At 37.9% G+C, this 20,314-nt stretch overlaps 2 protein-coding genes across 5 annotated transcripts in view; one reads left to right on the forward strand and one right to left on the reverse strand.

The window, feature by feature from the left end:
* The window catches only part of igsf21a (immunoglobin superfamily, member 21a), a 208,513-nt gene that overhangs the window by 27,163 nt on the left and 161,036 nt on the right, over positions 1-20,314 (reverse strand). For all 3 annotated transcript variants that reach the window (XM_079596919.1, XM_079596920.1, XM_079596921.1), the window contains exon 5: positions 5,550-5,665. In XM_079596919.1, coding sequence (XP_079453045.1) covers positions 5,550-5,665 — 116 coding nt within the window. The remainder of the gene's footprint in view (positions 1-5,549; positions 5,666-20,314) is intronic.
* LOC306990287 (uncharacterized protein) lies at positions 2,062-19,046 on the forward strand. 2 transcript variants are annotated; one of them, XM_079596924.1, is made up of 5 exons: positions 2,062-2,317; positions 13,268-13,379; positions 13,573-13,657; positions 14,039-14,080; positions 14,386-14,532. In XM_079596924.1, the coding sequence occupies exons 1-5, from the start codon at positions 2,271-2,273 to the stop codon at positions 14,502-14,504; spliced, it is 405 nt and encodes a 134-aa protein (XP_079453050.1). In that variant the 5' UTR covers positions 2,062-2,270; the 3' UTR covers positions 14,505-14,532. The 2 variants fall into 2 exon arrangements, 1 of the variants encoding a protein (XP_079453050.1); XR_013795846.1 differs by lacking the exons at positions 13,268-13,379; positions 13,573-13,657; positions 14,039-14,080; positions 14,386-14,532 and adding exons at positions 18,388-18,477; positions 18,561-18,718; positions 18,833-19,046.

The following is a 20,314-nucleotide window of genomic DNA, read 5'->3' on the forward strand; positions in this document are numbered from 1 at the left end:
CATTTATGAGACAACGCTTCCCCGCCATTAACGGAAATTTCCGGCTTTCCGTGTTTTCACTGTTATAAGGTAGGGGGCACTATTACACATCTTCTGAAAGAGTACTGAATATCAAAATACACTGAATATCAAAACACAGGCGAAGAAGAGGCAGAAACAAGCGATAGCATGTAAGCAGATGCATATGTAAAATAATGCAATTATCAACATTAAACAGCATATAAATCAAAACTGCCTAATGTTATCGAATGAAATGTCGACCCAGGCCAAGCTTTAGGACTGTGAGGCTTTGGGGGTGTTGATGGACTCAATCTAAGTTTTTATCATCGTTCTGAAACTGATCCAGACAAAAATAATTTTTCTCTGTTTTTTGCCCAAAATGTTGCTTTTTATGAAACTTACCCACATTCAAGTGTTGATTAAAAAAAAAAGATTGCACAAAGCTAGAATAAATTGATGTTTTTTTTTTTTTTTTAAGCAAAGGCTCTGTTCTTTTTATATATATAAAGAGGCATGTTCAGATATTCATACAAATATTCTAGGGGCAAAGAACATTTTGTGAAAATGATCAAAAACACTGGCACTGGCTTTTAAACCGCTGGTGGGGAAAGAGTTAATAATAAAAGAAAAGAGTACCACACTAAAATAATCTCTGATACAATTTATAAATAATGTGACCTTTTTGTAAAGTTTTACCTTATTTATAACATTTTCTATATTTATGTGCCTTATTTTGACTGTGCACCTGCCATAATCTCCAACAGATTCAACATTACTGATGATAATGTGAGAATCAGGAAGATCGCGGTTAACAGACTGTTTACCTGAACAAACAAAAATCTCTACCACAATCTTTTTGACAGCAAGACGTTTTAGAAACACGTTTATTTCTAAATGTATTCACATGCTATTGAAAATGTGGAAAATACTGTCAAACATTGGAAGTGAGAATCAACCTTTATATCTCTGAATAAGTTGTCTTTCTCACATCCAAAAGAACTGGCTCATTCGCTATTGAGGACGACACAAATCAAGCCACATTCAACCACCAGCCCAGATTTGAAACTCCTTTGAAAAATATTATTGCAAGAGCCTCATCAGCCTCCAAGACATCCAGGAACCTTTGACAAAGATCTTTTCAGCTCTAATTTAACTGCTGTTTCTTGGCTCATGTCGCTTGTCTGCATTAGCGGGTCTACCTGGGTGTTTGATGAGGAAGCGCAGGCTGTCTTGTGTGAATGAATGACAGTGGATTGGCTGGTAATGAGAGGCGGAGCGGCGGTGAACCCTCCTTGGGACTTGCACTCATGGGTTTTGTGCTAATGAAGGCCAGAGCTGGTCAGCCCTAGTGCTCAGCAATGTGACTCTTCAGGTAGGGAGGTGGAAATCATTTTTACACCACATGCCTATCACGCTGGGCTCTTAATTGCTGGAGATGGGGGTAAGATAGATCCGGAATACATTACGGAGCGCCCACAGAGCGTGATTAATGGGCTCGTGGGATTTTCACAAACTACTGGTTGAACTCAAGCGGAGCTGGTGTGAATGACATTCATAAGGTTGAGGTGTGTGAGCCGTAAAAAACACCACTGACTTCAATGAAAAGACTCAAAGTTATAGGGCCTTTGCACTCTACCATTATTCACAATCACTGTACAAACAGTGAATAAGAGTCGTTTCAAACCTGTATGACTTTTTTCTGTGAAATACAAAAGCAGATATTAAAAAATAAATAAATCATACAATTCAAGTAGGGGGTAAAGTGTTGTTTAGCCTTCATTGTATGGACAAAACATTGTTCTCTTACACAGGACAAAGAAAGTCATTCAGATTTGGAACAACGTGATGGCGATTCAATTATGACAATTTTGGGTAAATTATCTCTTAGGTTTATGCACAAATGATCTTCTACTGTTTTGATAAAAGAGTCCATATAAAGTCAACAATGACATTGAGATCGAAATTGTCAATTGAACAACCAATTGACCCATCGCTAAGCCCCGCCCCCCTTAGTTACTGTTGCTACGCACCTGGCACGTCTATTACAGTATGTATGCACCGGTGTCAGACATTCCCAAGGAGAGTTAGTTATTTTTTGGTGAACAGGTGAAATATCTGAGAGAGCAAGACAAAAAGGACTGCAGTATGCATTCGAGGGATATATCCACGACATAATATGGAACCGATTAGAGAATAATTTCATCAAAATTGAAGCTAAAGCCTTTAGGTCCCAGCGCAAGCAGCAGCCGCCTCATACACTGACCATTCAAATGGGAAACACACAAACTGAGGAACAGCTATGTTCATGCACAGCAGGGTAAGTGAAATGTGAAAATAATCTAATAATTATAAATTAAACAGCTTATCCATGAATCTTGTGGAATAACACTAACACCGCGATCGGATTGGGGTAAAGTTACCCAGCGGTAATGTTAGGCCGTCGATTAACAAAATGCTGAAATATATTTTAAAGTATGTCAGTGAGCCTCCTTCTTGCCTTTAATCGTCTTATTTTACATTCAAATATATGCATTATGAACAAAGAACCGTCATTATTTCCAAGCAATAGGCGTTTTTGTTAATCCTGTCGACATTTAGTTGTGAATGGGGTCTCCCACACCGCTTGATCCACGCCCAGCATTTCTCCCCTTGGCATTTAGGTTTCGGGAAGGAAAAAAATTCCACCTCACCGTCCAAACTCTTAGGATCATGGGTATCAGATTTGCACAATCCATACGCACAACGCTTCGACATGTTTCCCTCGCTTGAAAGCTTGCAGGCCTCCCGTGCCTTGCTAAGTTACGGTTATTACGGTTGCTAAGCCACGATTGGCCAGTGGCGGGTCAATTCAATAGCACAAAGACTTCCTATTGGTAGGAACAGGTCAAAATGGTTTGAAGGAACAATAACCACTTTTCCACTGTCGGGCCAGTAGCCCTAGAGCCCTGCACGGGCCTCAAATCTAGGCCCTAGCCCGGCCCGTGTCTGACAGCTAATCAGAATTATCAGCCCGACCCGAGCCCGTATTTTCTTTTTTTTCATTACACAGCGGTAGCCTGCCCTAGGGCAAAATAGCTATTTGCAGCCATTAAAATAGGTCAGTTTTGTTAGTTATGTTTCTTTTCATTTCTTTATTAAGTTAATTTAGACAAATGTTCGAATTTGTTTACATTTTTTATGACGACCAAGCAGCCGACAGCGAGTTAAACATGTTTGATCCATTTAGCCTCTCAAATCAACACTTTACTTGGCTACAAGAAAATCCATAGATATAAAACACCTTAAGCTTATTACACGCATACAGTTAGTTTAAACATTTATTATCATTTTTTAAAAGCTGAGGGAAACTGCTCTGCTGCTCACAGTCGCAACAGCGCTCGCAAACGAAATGAGCTATAGCCTACAATCTAAACAAATCAAATAAATGACATTAAATTAAAAACAAACATGCAGCTTATCTTACCTCAAAAATCAAGTCTTCACTATAGAACATGGCCATTCTTATTTCCAATAGTTTCCAACAGACTAATGAAAATAAAGTCGTTTTCAAGCGAAAAACAACAAGACAGCGCCTAACATGGCTAAGAACAGTCTCTTACAGAGCATCGTGGAGAAAAATCACAGCATCCACAGTGGAAGGATTTAATCCAGTCGTACTTTTTTCTTGAACTATTCCAGCTGCGCTGAAGTCACGCTCGCTATACTTCTGCTGCTGGCGGGGACACTAAAAACAGAGCGCGCCGGTCGCGCGAATCTTGGGCCGTGCCGCCGGGAAACCTGTGTGTGTGCGTGAGCAGACTGTCATGTGTCAATCATATGTCAGTGTGATGGGTTATAAAACGTCTTTCTATGTTTGTTTTTCCATCGTCAACTTCTCATATTTAATTTTAATACATGTCTAAAATAGGCTATAAAAAGAAGGATAAGCCTAAAACAGGCCTGAGGCCCGGCCCGCGTGTGAACTATGACGTGAAAATTGGCCCGAAGCCTGGCCCTAGGGGCGTAAATAAGTCGGGGCCCGTTGGGCTCGGGTTGAAAAGCAGGGCTCTAAGTAGCCCCACAGCACGGCCCTAAAACCCGCCCTTAACACACCTCCATAAAACAACTTCACACAACTCCACTGTTTCACCAGCTGACTGAAAACTAGTTTCACAAACTAGTAGATCGCAAAATGAGCATGACAGAAGCGAACGCTTGGTCTTTACTTAAAGACTTAAGATTCCAGCATCGATATTTTACCAATATTTTTCAGTAAAAATGTTACAGTGACAGTAATTTATTCATTTGTGTCAGGAGTGCACATCAATCATGCTGAATCAAACTGGTATTTACCTTTTCACATAAAAAGAGAACACACTCTTTTTCACCTGCGCCTGCTTCCATTTATTTGCGATCACAAGAATGCACAGAACAACTCCATTAAGAATTTTTAAAGGCTTACACATTTAGAAAAATATGGCTAAATATTATGTTAACGTCACATTTCTTTAGAAAGAAAGACTGAACATTTCTATACATTTTCCACGAAATGATGCGATCTGATGAGGTTTTGAGTGATCTCTCCCGTCTCTAAACTGTTGCAGGAGTGTTTATGTATACGAGTTAACCAGAGTGCATGTTTTTTATGACATATGCAGATGCATTAGTCCAGTGTCAACAAAGCCACAGGGAAGAGACAAATAAAACATTAAACTAAAATACATGATTCATATATGATTTGCTATATGTTTCCATAAACATGTGTATTTATTATAGCAATGGTTTGCATAAGTAGCCTTTTGCATCGCATACAAATATATTTCTGCTTCATCCAGTGATCAGAATCCCCCTTGGATCGCATAATGGTTATTTTTAAACTCTCGCTCGTGTCTAAAAGTGAGTTTTGAGCTGATTTTTTTTTAAATGTCTTAAATGTGCAAGTTAGCTGGTAGCATGATATAAAAACATGGGAAATGAGCAGAGGTGTTTACCGACTCCTGTCTCAGTTGGCTCGCTTTGGACCAAGGTACTCGGCGGGCAAACCCCTGGCCAGTGGCCCCGAGGGAGACCCGATGAGGCGCGGTTAAGCCCCGATGAGTCCCGGTTAAGACCCGGAAGTGACAGTGCAAACGCGAATGGCCCTGGCACGCTCGCTTTTGGCCTGACAGTGGAAACACTTCTAATTAATCAAGCTAAACAATTCCAGGGTTTAAGAAACAATTGTGACCTATTGACATACTGTATTACAAGTGGGGACAAATTTGCAAGCATTTTGGTTTGTGGTTATGAATATTGTAACAAGCTGCGAAACAGTGACTGAAAATGTGAAAATCAGCAAAAATAAATAAATAACACATTTCAGTGCCAGAACACCCCTAATTAAAACATAGATGAAAGAAACTGCTCGACAACTGGATATGCCTACTCCGCATTATTGCCGTAAGCTACTTGATAAAGTGGTCGGGACAAAATCGACCATGGCAAAAAAAGTCTTGGGGACATCTCTCAACTGTAAATGATGCCTATTTATAAACAGCATGTGTTTGTGTATAACATTGCCAGGGACTCACCGACGGAGCAGGTTTGCCTCCTTTGGCAATGCAGACCAGAGTGAGGTTCTGGGCCTGGTAGCGGCTGAATGGTGCTGGCGTGTTCTCTGCCACCACTGAGATATTGTTGGGTGGAGCTGTGGGATAGAGAAAGACATCGATAAACATTCTGGAGGGCCCTATGAAATCTGTTCTTTAAAAAAAAAAAAAAAAAGTAACTAAATTCAGAATTCAGTTTTTCCTGTTTTAATTTTTCTGGATTCCGTTTTAGATTTAAATTTTAGTACTCCAAAATAATGTATAATCTATTGAAATCATGACACTTATACAATTTAACAAAAAATATTTGTTTACATTTTTTTATTTTAATACAACTTTATTCTAAACAGGTGGTAATTAAATAAATGCACAAGACAATTAAATTAAATTAAATTCATCTTTTCAAATGTAATTAAATTAACTGATACTGTATTGTATCTATTGTATATTCTGAGTACATTCTATAGTACATATCATTTCTGTAAATTATTGTAATCGATTTTTGACACAATTTATTCAAGTTAAACCAAACTTTTAATTGAAATTAAATGCTTGTGAAGTGAACTCTCAGAGCAGCTCTGGTGATCTCAGGAGAGTGAAGTTCATGGAGCGTCCTCATATAGTGAGTCGGCAGACACTGAAAACAACACAAGCATCACACGTGTTTAAGAATGTGCATTAGACGAAACTGCCACGTTCATTCACACAGACACACAGAACAAGCAGGCTTCAGATATAGAGCTTCAGATCAGCCTTATTGCGGTTTAATATTCAAAGACACTAGTCCATATTGCATTTTGATTAATTGTAGCCCTACTTTTGATTTCTTCATCTTAAATTGGCCAAATTTTTGTGACATACCACATTATATAGTAAATTCCATTTGTATAAATGATTCTGAACTGCATTTCAGAGCTGCATTTCCTTCATAATGACATGCATAGTTATTCCCTATTAAGTGTTTGAACGCTAAATCTCCATACCAGCTTTAACATTCTTTGGTCTTTGAAACAGATTCTGAAATCTTGTGTATATCCAATGCACTTTCAAGTGGAGATGTGGTTGTGCATGGTTGGGGGTTTCGGAGCATGTCAGCGTAGCTTTATTCTGTCAATGGGAGCCCGACTTCTCATATGGGCCAGTTCAGAGTAAAGAAGCAGTGTTGTACAGAAAACTCTTAAGGCAAAAGAGGAAGGAAGCGGAAGTCTGGAAAGATGAGAGGATCGTGGTAGGGCCACAGGGAGATTCAAAGCTGGGTTTCTTAGTCTGCGAAGACTCTGACCCATCGCATTGAAATGAGATACAACCACCTACGATGCAGAACCGCAAATGTACGGTCCTCGGGGTGCTGTTATAGTGCTCGGCATTCCAGCAGCTATCTGAAACATAAAAAGCACCGGTCGTAAAGGCTGTGTGTGTGAAACCGGAGTTGTTTAAGACGATGTGCGAAGCTTTATGCATATAATATCAACCAACTCCTGCCAAGCTCCACTGGGGAGCCACGCGAGCATGTCATGACATCGGAAAAGCAGAAGCGTATATCTTGACCGCATGTGGGGATCCATGGGGAAGACAAAGACGGACTTCCTGGTACTTAACGTAGAAAGGATATGACGCTGGAAGGCTTGAAAACAAACCCCTTCCCAGTTCTCCATTTGAATAGCCTTAATTTAGGCCAACCTGTCAGACGGACTGAGCTGACTTTATCAGCTGTTCAGGGATGAAAAGGGGTGTGGGGGTTTATCACAACTGCATTTTTTTTTACAAGCACCAAGCGATTTATGATCCCCTGTCAACGCGCCAGCGTAGGTGGGCATTGACTATTCAGGCAGCTGCATTATCACATAAAACACTTTCTGCAAATTCCCTCTCACACCCTGCTGAGACAATTGGCTGTTGCTTCTGCTCAGTTAGGACCTGTGTTGAGTGTTTTTTTTTATTATTTTTTTGCATGTTGAAAGGATGACAAAAGGCATGTGATATCAGCAGGGGATTAGAGTGTTAGTTCACACCCCAAAAAATTAAAATTGTATCAATTTATTCGCCAAACAGACCATAAAAGAAAGAAAGGTCGCTTTTTCCACGCAATTTGCTTTCAAGCTTCAAAAAGAAGGAAAAAGTGTTAGAAAACTAAACTAAACTGGTTTATATGACTGAAACCATGATAGTTTGAGGGACAAACAGACGGACAATTTTGTTCTTATTCACTGATCATTTTCCCTTCCTGTAAGCCCTGAACCACTGGCACCAGATTAGTGAGTCAGTGAACTGAACTCAAGAACCACATGCATTTGATTCGTTAATGAATCATTCAGATGTTTTTTTGTGACCTGGATCAACTGCTTCATCAAAATGATCAGACTCAAGTACTTTACAAATCAGACATAACTTTTCCCATGTATTTGTGAATGGGGAGACAGAGGTTTTCAGCAAATAATGAATCATTTTTGGTTTTTATGCAAAACTATTGTATGGAATATACTTGGAATACAGCATTTATGATTCTTTTATGGTGTTTTTTTGTTGTTGTCATTTTGGAGGTCGACAATGCCAGTTCTTGTTCACTTTCATCATATTGATCATACTAGCAAGGACATTCTTCAAAAAGTCATATTTTGTGCTCCACAAAAAGAAAAGTAAAAAAAGAAAGAAAGAAAAAAGGAAAAAGTAAAAGAAAAGAGAGAAAGCCATACATGTTTGACGGTAGTTTCATTTTGGGTGAACTATTCCTTTAAAGAAGAGCCCTTCAGGACATCTGCTATGAATCACTTGATCAATAACCCTTGCATACTAAGCAGGCAGAGGATGAAATAAAGATTGCATATCAGGAGGCCAAGGGTAATAAAGTTTTTTCAGAGTGTCACTTTAAGTCTAAATCCATGTGCCATTCTCCAATAAATGTGCAATTGAAATTAATTGATTAAAAGAAAAAGGATGGAAGAATGTGTGAAGGTTTAAGAGCTTTTGTTTCCTCACCACCTAATTGCTTATTGATGGCAGATGTATGGAAGGAAATTAACCTTAGCGAACACTATTAGCTCTCTGGGAAACTGAGACTTGTCCTAAATTGGAGAATGATATGCTGTCAATTGATATTGCGGAGGGGACTATAATACGCACCTGCACGCACAACCAGGACGCAGAACGCTGGCTCTGAATTGATGGCGTCCCAGAGCCATAAAAGAGAATGTTAAATGTTCTGTTTGTTAAATGCTCACAGTGGTCTTGATGGATGAGACCCCGTGGTGTCTGTTTATAGCAGTGGCTAGTCAAGGCTAATTAACCATGTGCTCTCACAACTGCTTCACGAAATGAGCCAAGCATACCGATACAAACCAATCCCAGTCAGAAAAAAAAACTATTGGCCTTATCATCAGAATTAGCCAGACTAGATTTCTGCTTAACCCTTTTACTTAATTCAACCTTATAATCAACACCCAATTAATTATAGATTTGATGTCAAAACGATAGTAAGGTTGATTGCAAAATGATTAGAGATATGCCTAGCCTACTGTGCAAGGTAATTCTGATAAATTCTCTCCTGCTGTGATGGCAGGTCTCCTTTCAGTCAATATTCACGTTTCAGTTCAAAAATTGTTGGTCATTTATAATGCTAACGTAACAGTAAAGACAAACACATTCAATAATCCATTGATGAAATGTTAGTACATGATTAAAGAAGTTTTAGGACTGCGATTGAGACACAGTATTGCCAATTACTTGTCTGTTTTTGCTCCAATGATGACGAATGTATTATGTATCTCTAAGCAACAAAGTGAGGTGGTGTTAAATTCCATGAATGAATCTCTTTTAGAAACAAATTGGTTGAACGAATGATTCAATGACTCACTTAAAGACAAGTCACTTGTTTAGGCTAGTTCCTGAACGAATCAGTGATTTAAATGAATCGGTTGAATAACTGATTCAATGACTCCCTCAAAGACAATGGCTAAATAGCATACTAGAATTATACTCTTACTATTTCTGCCATATACATATATAGCAGATATTGTAAGAGTAGTATACAATTTCAAATTCAACCAGTTTAATTCGTGAAACAATCAGCGTTTTTTAATGAATAGGTTACATGATTGATTCACTCACTCACTCATGAAGACAGTACCGTAACTTGCTTTGTTCTTATATAAATATGCGTTTTTGAACAAAAATGCTGCCTGAATGATTACTTGACTCACTGGCATCTATTGGTGTAATGTTGTAACTTGCTAAAAGAGTCACAGAAAAAACCCACCAATATATCAGTAGTTTTATGTGTACATACATATAGTTGTATCTGCACATTAAACTGGAAGAAGGTACGGTATTTTAACATCCATGTTATAATCACAGACACAATAGGCTTCTAATTGTACCCAAATAATGAGCTTTACACTTTTTAACATATGGGTGAAGGCACTGAAGAAATATGCAATATTATCAGTAAATAATACTATGGCAAATTCATAATAAACTACAAAGGCAGTCTGGGAGTTTATCATGAGACTCATCTCAACTCCACAGTTTGCGTTGGAGTTTATAAGAGAAATTAGAGCTGCTCTGGATGTTGTCAGTAGGGAAATCTATAAAGCCAAGACTTTAGAATAATCCTTGATGGAATGTTTGAAACGATTAAATTCTATGGCTGGTATGCTTGGCACACAACAATACCTTGTTTAATCCTTTAACAGATTAGGAATGTTGCACGATGCGATGGAATTACAGCTTTTTCACACTCAATTTGATTAAACTATCAAGGTTCTTGAGTGTTTTTTTAAGTACAATTTTTCATTTAATTTACATTAAATTGAGACTGAAAACGCATGGTATTTTCAAAGAGGAGGCCATTTTGTCAACTTCGTCACACTTGTCTCCCATCGTAGTAAGTTCTTAGTCTTATTTTATCACTCAGTCAAAAAAAGCTGATATATTTATAAAAAAATAAATAAAAAAAGATTGAATGTTTACTGAATGAGTCATTTTTATTCTCAGATGATCAAGTTGGAAAATAATCACTGCTGTTGTGACCACTTGCTATTTTATTCCTGCTGTAAACAAAGCTCCACAAAAGAGAAACACACTAGGAAGGTCACTATAAACCTATAGGTTTTGTTGTGATGTTGATGTATATAAAATAAGAATCACCAGAGTTGGTTCACTGGTCTCCTCACTGACCCTAAAGTAAATCTTTTTCATTTCATTGCACAAGTCTCCTAAATCTGCCACAGGCACTGAGATGAAGCCTTAAAAAATTCTCAATAAATCTGATTGATTGGTTGGTTGGTTGGTTGGCAGATATAGTTGTTCCTTGGTGGCTCTTAAGATGAATTATTATATGTGAATGGCACAATGTTACTGTTAACTCAAATCTGAACAGAACTCATAACCAAAGTCAGTCCGGGCAGCTGTTAAAAGTATGTAAAGTGTAATTTTGTGCCAATTTTAGTTTGAAGGAATATTTCACAAAAAAAATACATGATAGTGTTGAGTGAGAAACAAACCAAAATTTAAGCTGTTATCACAGACCACTAATGTTCACCTCTATAGTGAGTTTTAACTGCTGCAACTGGATCACTGACTCTGTGAGTTGATCTCGAGAAGCGAATCGGTCCAATTAATGAACAAACAAATTTAGCCGAAACATTAAGCCAATTCATTCAGCCGATTAAAATTAACAATTAATACGTGAACCAGACATCATACTTTTCTGGTGAACTCTCATGGATGTGCAATATTTTCAGTTTAGTCTGTTCTTCACACAAATCGGTCTTATAACTTTACATAAACTGAAACATAGCGCAAGGGCCATAATGGACAACTTTTCTAATTCACTTGTGTCCCTTCTGAAGCTTGAAAGCTTAGGTCCTCAGTTAATGTAATTGCATTAAAACATCAACCAACACAGTCTTACACAACAAAAGATAGACAGTCTTACAGGTTTGGAATGCCATGAAGGTACATGTTGATAACAATTTTAATTTCTGGGTAAAATATCCCTAATATAATATGCTCAGACAACAATAAGTAAACCCTTTGTAATTAATTCTCTGAAAAGCACAAACACTGTGCAATACCAACAAAACATTGCTCTATTTGTTTGAACATCCCAATCAGCCGCACATAGCAACAGTGGCTCAGCCAATGACGTGAGTTGAGGGCGGGGCTACCTGCTTGACTGACCAACAGCAAATGGGGAGATTGGTCCTTTGTAATATAACAGTAATTTTTGCGATTCCATTTGGTAATTGCACAGAAATGACAAAAACAAAATGCTCTTTATAAAAGAGCATACAATAAATGTTTCACCACTCCACTGTCATGTTTCCAACCCATTCCCCTCTTTGAAAACGTGTGTGAACATTCTATCCTCTCATAAGCCACACCGTCAAACCACTGATCCTAATAGGAGCAGCCATGTTCCTTTTGCAGTATGATAGCCTGAAGCACCATTACATTGCTCTCTTTAAAAAATAACTGCAAATACTTTTTTCCCCTTTATTTGAGGAACAGGGACATTTATCCGAGAGTTCCCAGTAGACACATCTCGTTGGCCTGGTAATTAAAGGATTTAGTGGCCCTATGAGACAGGGAAAGGAGGGGTCTACATCCCTTCTCACCCTCCTCTGACATCTGTTACTAAGATCTATTGGGTTCTCAGTCAAAACGCAGGGGACGCCGATCAAATTGGTCTCTTTTTCCGGGGAAGTCATATACTCATAACTTTCCTAATGGATTATTTTGGTGTCTCTTTAGTGGTGAGCCACATGTTACATCTTGAGACTAATCAGCCAGTGTTTGTAGAGGTATTCATACATTTGAGTCTGACTAGGGGTGTCAGACTAGGTTTCATCAAACAGTTTATCAACAGTTTTAATAGGCGTAGAATAAAGGTAATGACATAATCACACAAAACCATTGATGCATTTGATTAAAACCTTCCTGATTAATTCAATGAACTGCTTTAAAGAGCACTTATCAACAAGCAATCACATTATCTAACTTTGGTCGAAATTTATGCTTGCACAAATCAAACAACTCATTCAGAAATATGTGGGAAGGTCCAGCAGTCAAGAATTGGATAGGTATGATACAGTTTTGGGGTTCAGAGATCTGGGATTTGGACAGTTACAAATATAGTCCTTCTGTATCACCATTTCCATTCAACCCAAAGTTTCTCCAGAGGGACTCACCATGAAATTAATGTATTATGAGCCGCTTGGAATTAGAAGTGAATATTAAACTGCATGTAACCTCAGAAAATGACCTTTGTCTACAATGTCTTCAACAGCACGATCAGACTCTCACATGGTTTCTCTTCAAGAATACACTTTTTATCACTAAATAAGTACCTAACATTGTATATAATAAATACAATATTAATCATATTTTATATATAGTAGAATTTCTGAAATAAAATTTGATGAAAAACTCTTTAAAATAAAGTAAAATTAAAATAAAATAGATTAAAATAATAAAATGCCAATTTATACATCTCATCAACAACTGTTTTTTTAATGCTTAGTTTCGAAATGTCTCTTTCAATGGGTTTCAATGGTCATATGCTCTCGGGAGCCAATAATGCACTGTACAGAAAACATTGTGGTCAGTGCAAACCATGTTTATCCTCATTTCAGATGGTATTAAATGTAATCCGAGTCATATTTTCTTTTACCTTGCATCACATTTCTTTCATGGTTTTCCAGGACGATAGCTTCTACCAAGTGGCAGACGAATTTGCAGCTAAATACTGTTGAGTTTGATTGGGCACACGGCACAAAAGATATAGGAAGCGTTTTCATCTCCCTTCAAAAGCTGGTAAGCCTATTTAATTTGCTACCCATGTATGATTAAATGGTTAGTCACATTTTATTATTTGCATTTAGCATTGCTTCTCCCTGCTGTGTGCAATAGTGTGAATTGCAAATGAATGCTGTAATACTATTAGGTCGATTTAAAATAATGATCAAGTCTTTTTATGTCTGCTTCTTATTGTGATATGCTTAAACAGGACTTGTCTAGCTATGTTCTTCTTACGGATGCAGAACTTGTAGCGGCGGATTACGTATTCAAGGTCTTTTCTGCACTCTACTATGGTATGGCAAATAAAAAGGCTTCATTCTCAAGAGATCATTTGATGTATCCTCCCTGTGAAGTAAACACTAGCATAGGATCATCTGAACAGCAATGTATTATTCACAGTCTTGAATGACATAACCGTTCATACTTTGAAATGAGGCAGAACAGATACTTTCATTCAGTTTGAACCTAGACACACAGACTTGCTCTGAGAGACCGCAAGATTCTGCTCTGACTTTAAACTAGTCAAGCGACCAGGCATCAGAAACTCCATAACTGCATCTGAAGAAGCCAATAACACACAATGGGAAAGTAGCATTGCTCTCTTTCAGATGCGCTAAAAAGGTTTCATTGCCATGTACAGAAGTCAATGGTATCAATCATATCCTACTGTGTAGACAACCAGCCTGCTGATCTGTATCCATTGTGGATATCATCAGGTACTTTAAGACAAATAATCAATTTGATGGATCTGAAATTTGATAATGCACACAAAAAATGTCTATTTGGTGATACAGTGGTAATGACAGTGAATAGTTCAAAAATTGGCATTACTAGCCAAGTAAACTAATCAAATGTATCAAGCATTTCCAAATGCATTCTTAAAAGATTCTGGATTTCAATAGAGTCCTGATTGTAAGGATGATACAATATTTTTAATAAAACAAACTTTCAGCTGTACTGTAAGTCAGTGGATGTACATCAAGAGTGATGCACTTTATTTTGTGATATCATGGGAATGGAGAGCGGATTGCAGATGAGAGCTGTGCAGGAGAGAATATTGCCGCTCTAACAGGATCCACCAATGATGACAACCGCAGCGAGCATGCAACAAAACTCCAGCTCTACAACTTATCTTTATGAGATACATCCTTGCTGCGAGTAATCTCTTCAAAAAAGTGGTGGTACATACATAACTCCATTGCTGGAATGTTTACCAAATCTGTGGTAATGTACAATTCACCTGCAGTAGCCTAATAAAGTATCCAGTGTTAGTCATTACTGCAACAAGAAAGAGGACAGATATACAGTAGGTATGGATTGATAGATTTAAAAATAAGTAAAAAAACAAAAACAAAAAAAAACACAAACATTATCATAATGTCAGCTCAAACTTGACAAATTGAACTTTAATAAACATTGAATTTTAATTATTTATCAATATATATATATATATATATATATATATATATATATATATATATATATATACTTTTTTAATGTCTACTTTTTAATTTAAATTAATAATTTAATCTAAATCATGTTCAACAAACAAAGATATGAATATAACTTTCTGAATACAAACTACATGATGATGTGGATGACACAACATTAAGCAAACATTTTCATAATGTCAACACATTGCAAATGATCCCCAATAATTTATTACCACAATTAATTAATAAAGATGCTCATTAAATATTGAAATCTAAATTTGTTTTTGTTCATTTAAGTAACAAAGATTGACATGCAAAGTATACTGTAGATTTAAAAATAGCCCTTTTCAATGTCGGCAAACTACCTTTATGCAGCACTATGGTTCAATCTCAAATGACACACTTGATGTGTACTTGACTGTCCCTTTGCATTGTCTTGTTGAGCCTGTATTGATGCAGACTCCACTGCTACCTGTCATTATGTTAGCAAGAGGCCAGTCTTTGGGAAAGACAGAAAAGGCAGTAGAAAGAAGCTCGGAGACTGGAGTCAGCTCTTTGAAATACTGTTCCCAGGACGAGCAGTGCCACGAGATAAAAGGCTCTAGAGCGCATTTTAATCGCAAAGCCCATTGTGCTTTTAGCATTTGCATTTGCCCCACGCCCTTTTCATTTGCATTCGTCATTACTGTGCTGTCAGCTCTTATCGGGGTCGCTCTATACTTCCTCTTAGGGGAGGAAGGGAGCAGCTTGACGTTGAAAGTGGGCCTTTGCAGTGCCATGAGATTGCAGGGGCTTCAAAATGCACTTTGTCTGTTGGGCGGGAGATGGGACTGACAGACCGTGCCAAACGCTGGTGTCACTCTGTACAAGTTCACCAGTTACAGAGCTCATTAATCACACTGATGTCATTAAGCGATGTTGGTTTCCATGTGGGCTCGTGCATGCTCCCTTCTGGACCCATTCGTCCATTTGCAGCCGTATGGTTTCGTTCACACATCACCCTGTGGTGAAAGCTGTCATCTGTGTGGCTCTTTTGTTCGAGCTGCGCTTCTATAGATACTTAGGAATCATCAAAAGTCTCTGGCGCAAAACTGAACTTCAAGGCCCACGGCTATTGTTATTTAAATGTCATGTTAAACAGATACAATTCTTCCCAAACTTTCTTCCAACTTTATTTTACGAGTTGGGTCGATTTGTTTCTCGGCTTCCCTTAAACTTAAGCTTGGCCACACAATAGCGACTCGCGAATGATAGAAAATAAGATGCGTCATGGGTATAGGCGGCTTTAACTGTCATTTTCCCCGTCGTCTTTGAAGCCCCTGGCTGCTAAAAGCAGGCTTGGACTTGGAACGCACCAGCTTTAATGGAGACGAGTGGGACGCAAGAGAGGATTTAGAAGAAAACCGACGGAGCGAGGGGACAAAGAAGAGGGTTTTTGCTGAAAGAGTGCAGGAGAGCAGCAGATGGGCACCCAGTGCCCGTCACAGCTTCTGTAATGCAACGACTGGCACCCGTAGCCCTAAAGTCGGTGCATATCTGCCGGGAGCCCCCGTCACAATCTGCTTGGATTTGGCCTCTCATACCCTTCCTTAAAGGCAGCTGGGCAGTTTACAGAGCCTCTAAACTCCGGTCCTTTTATGGTTCCCCTGAGGTTCAAATTGGTTGATCAGTAGACATGATCCAGATATCTTTTTTATATCACCAAATTTACTGACCAAAGAAAAATGGGGCCATAAACTTATATGAGGTTAAAAAGAGTTGGACCCGCTGGTATCCATCATTCAATTCTCAGTGCTGTCCTATAGCTACACACACCATATGAGCGACGCTCTTCACGGCCCTACAGAGGAGTGACATCACATACCAGATGACAGACGCTTCCAAGCCCCCAACCTGTCAGCATGTAAGCAAAGCTTTAGTGGTACAGCTGAACTTCCATATTTTAGAGCACCATGCCAAGAGGCTTGGTGTGGCCCACACAGGATTTAGACAGATGGAGAATGATGCTTTTCTGAAAGCTTCCAACCACCAGAAAGCTCCATTTGCTTGCCCCAGAGCACAGACCCAGTTTTTCTAGTCGAGAGCAGGGGAGTACGGGTTAGACGTTTCAACTCCAGGGCCAGCATGACAAAACAAATACAAGCCTTGCTATTAAATACTTTTCCCAGAGCTGTTTTTCAAAAGCATGTTTAAGTGCGATCTTCTTGGAACAGTTTAATATTTGTGACCTATACTTTAGTAAAATAGTTTACAATAATTGTATAATGGTTTCATCATTTTATAATAAATAAAAAAATATTTGAAGTTAAAATGTAAAAAAATATGTGTGACAATTTTCTCAAATTTAAGCAAACATTGTGACATTTTCATCAAATTAATTTATGAAACAATGAATGCATGGATATATAAATAAACAAAAAATAAAATAATTATATATTATTTGATTTGTAAACGAGTTGTACTAGAACAAGTTGTACTAGCATTTATTTATAATGATTTTAAATAAAAAAGCTAGATACAAAACACTTAAAAATCCCATTTCAGAATCTATAATATTAGAATCAGTAATAAGAATCACTATTGACAATAATTGGAATTACATTTAAAAAAATCAGCAGTAGAACACCGACACACATTATTACAATTACACAAATAAAATGTGCTCAAGTCATCAACAAATCTAAAAGGCACTAAAAACGGTTCATTATCTCCATGGAAAATATGATTTTTTAAATTATTTCCACTTTAAATCCAAGAAAACTGTTTTCATTTAACAAACTCCAGTTAACTGCCTCCTCAGAAGAACACAGCTCCATCTTGATCTAAACTCTGTCTCTGTCATGCTGAGACTTAATAATTTATCATGAACTTTAGCATGACAAGATTTCTATACAGAGACGTTCCTTTTCCCAACTGATGAGTGCTGTGTCAGTTGGCATTCATGCTGGCCAAGTGTCTGTATTGTGTATAGGAAAACAATCTCTGCAAGGTCAATGTTGATGTAATAGAAAAACCATCCTGCATTTTATCAGCAGGGCAAAAAGACAACAGTTGACTTCAGGAACAACTGCAAAAGGAGGATTAGATAAGGTTGGCAGCTTTAGGTTCCATTCTTTGAATTCACTGACATTATGTACTCATCTTTATGTCTCTAAACCTGTATTACACAAAAGGAGAACTTTTAAAGAATGCACTGGTCATGTAATTACAAATAATGAGGCTTTCAAACTTAAAAAAAGATGCAAAGGTGGCCAATACAACTTCTGAAGCAATACAATAGCTTTGTGTGAGAAACACAATGAAATTTAAGTTATATATATGATAGTTCATGAGAGAGTTTGTGACAAGTCAATTGTTTAGAACAACATGATGGTGAACAAAACAATGCAGAATTTTCGTGATTTGGGTAAAAACGTGTGAAATTGGAAGCTCGGTCTTGGAAAATGGCATGTTTTATTAAACTCTGTATCTTGTTATATACAGACATTATGAGAGATTCAACCGAAAAAAGCAACAAAATTATTCTGAATCGGGTGCACATTCACATGGCACCTTCCCTCATTATTTTCTCATTGTTCCTCATTTCACAGAAAGGCTGACCCGAGCTCGTATACCGCGGAACAGCACGTAGCAGGGGACATAATTACTAGTGGCGCACCAAAGACACATGAGAAGTGAAGGTTTGTCCAGCACTGTGTGATAAACGTGGTTCTTGAGTTTTGAACAATGTGAGGGGAGGTGATCAGGACTCTATACTGTGCAGATCTGAGCCGCCGCAGGTGTTTTTGGCAGTGTGGACCTCAGTCTCTGCCAGAACCACACTTCTGTGAGACCGGCCACATGGTGCCCACTGTTGGCCTGCTTGAAACACTACTGCAGTGGAGTCAATGCTGTACTAACAAGCTGAGCTGTTGTTTAAATGTATGTTTTTAAATTTTTTTAAAATTCAAGACCTCTAATGCCAGTATACTACGCAGAAACTGATGTGAATACTAATTTATACCTACATTTGTGTTTTTCTCATTGATTATGCAGTTGTATGAGGATGTGTTTGCTCTGTTATGCTGCAAATAAGCTATCAACATGGGGACTGAAAGCAGCTTCATCTCCATTCCAACCTCTAATAAACACGCCGATGGGCAGGACCTCTTCCTCTTTTCTGCGGCTCTAAAATTTTAATGGATAAATATGGATATTTCAAACTTGATTCTTGGTTTCCAATTAAAACAATGTGTTCTGTGCCAGCTCCGAATTTTCTTTCGATTTTGATACAAGATATACCAACTGTGGCATATTATTATAATATATCTTATATATATATCTGTAAAGAATTTGTGAGGGGATATTGTTGTTTACAAAGTTTGTTAAAAAACAACACTGAAGCAATATAAAAAACAATTGTTTACATCCACTTGAACCACCACACTACGTATATATCAGCATAGAGCTTCACATGTTTCATTTCCCGATGGGTCCCAAGCTATTTGAAAACAGTCACAGGGATTGTATTAAAAATGACTTAGTCCAAAGCTCAGGAGTCTGTAAACATCATCTATTTGAGCGCTCCATAGAATGGAGGGGGCAAAAAAAGAAGCTATTTTCCACATGGGATATTCTGAATGCAGTGGATTGCCAAATAGGCTAAATTGAATCTGAGAGGTTGCCTCTGGACACTAGTCTTTTTTTCTTTCTAATACCGTCTATCATAACTCAGCAATGACACAGCCATCTATACATTTCAAAAGGAATGATGAGCCAATAATTACCATTATTAAAATAACTTCTGCTAAAGACACAACCCCAGCTCATTTTGGATTTGAACTTTATTCTATTCCTCGCGTAAAGCTGTTGTATGGTTTCTTGGAAGATACTTGTAATACTTAGAATATACACCACAAGTTATTTGGTCCACTATTTCTGTAAAGCCTAAAATTTAATACAAATCTCATTGGTTTGTAACGGAACAGTTTATTGAACCTTTAGACAATACATACATATACAGTGGGGAGAACAAGTATTTGATACACTGCCGATTTTGCAGGTTTTCCTACTTACAAAGCATGTAGAGGTCTGTCATTTTTATCATAGGTACACTTCAACTGTGAGAGACGGAATCTTTCAATTATTCAGAAATGTTCTGCACAGCCTTGAAAGAATGTGCTAATGTTAAATGAATACTTATTAAAGCAAGAGTGCAGATCATCACTACACTAATTGGAGAAATAAAAAAAATAGTTGCTTCAGTCCAGTATGACTAACAATATAAAAGTTATTCTTACAGTTACATCCACCAGCTGGAGTGCCCATGATATCCATCAGAGGGCACTCCTCTCGACTCCTTTGCTTTCCCATCATGAACTTCATTTCCCATAAACCATTGCCTGTACTCATTATGGTGTGATGCTTGTCTATATACCGACAAGCCCTGTGTTTTCACTCTCACTTGGCAAAGTCTTGTTTGTGTTTATACTGCATTTCTGAGTGTATTCTCTGGTTTCCCGTATTATGGTTCTGATC

This window comes from Phoxinus phoxinus, assembly GCF_949152265.1.
Source record: "Phoxinus phoxinus genome assembly, chromosome: 22".
NCBI classification, from domain to species: Eukaryota; Metazoa; Chordata; class Actinopteri; order Cypriniformes; family Leuciscidae; genus Phoxinus; species Phoxinus phoxinus.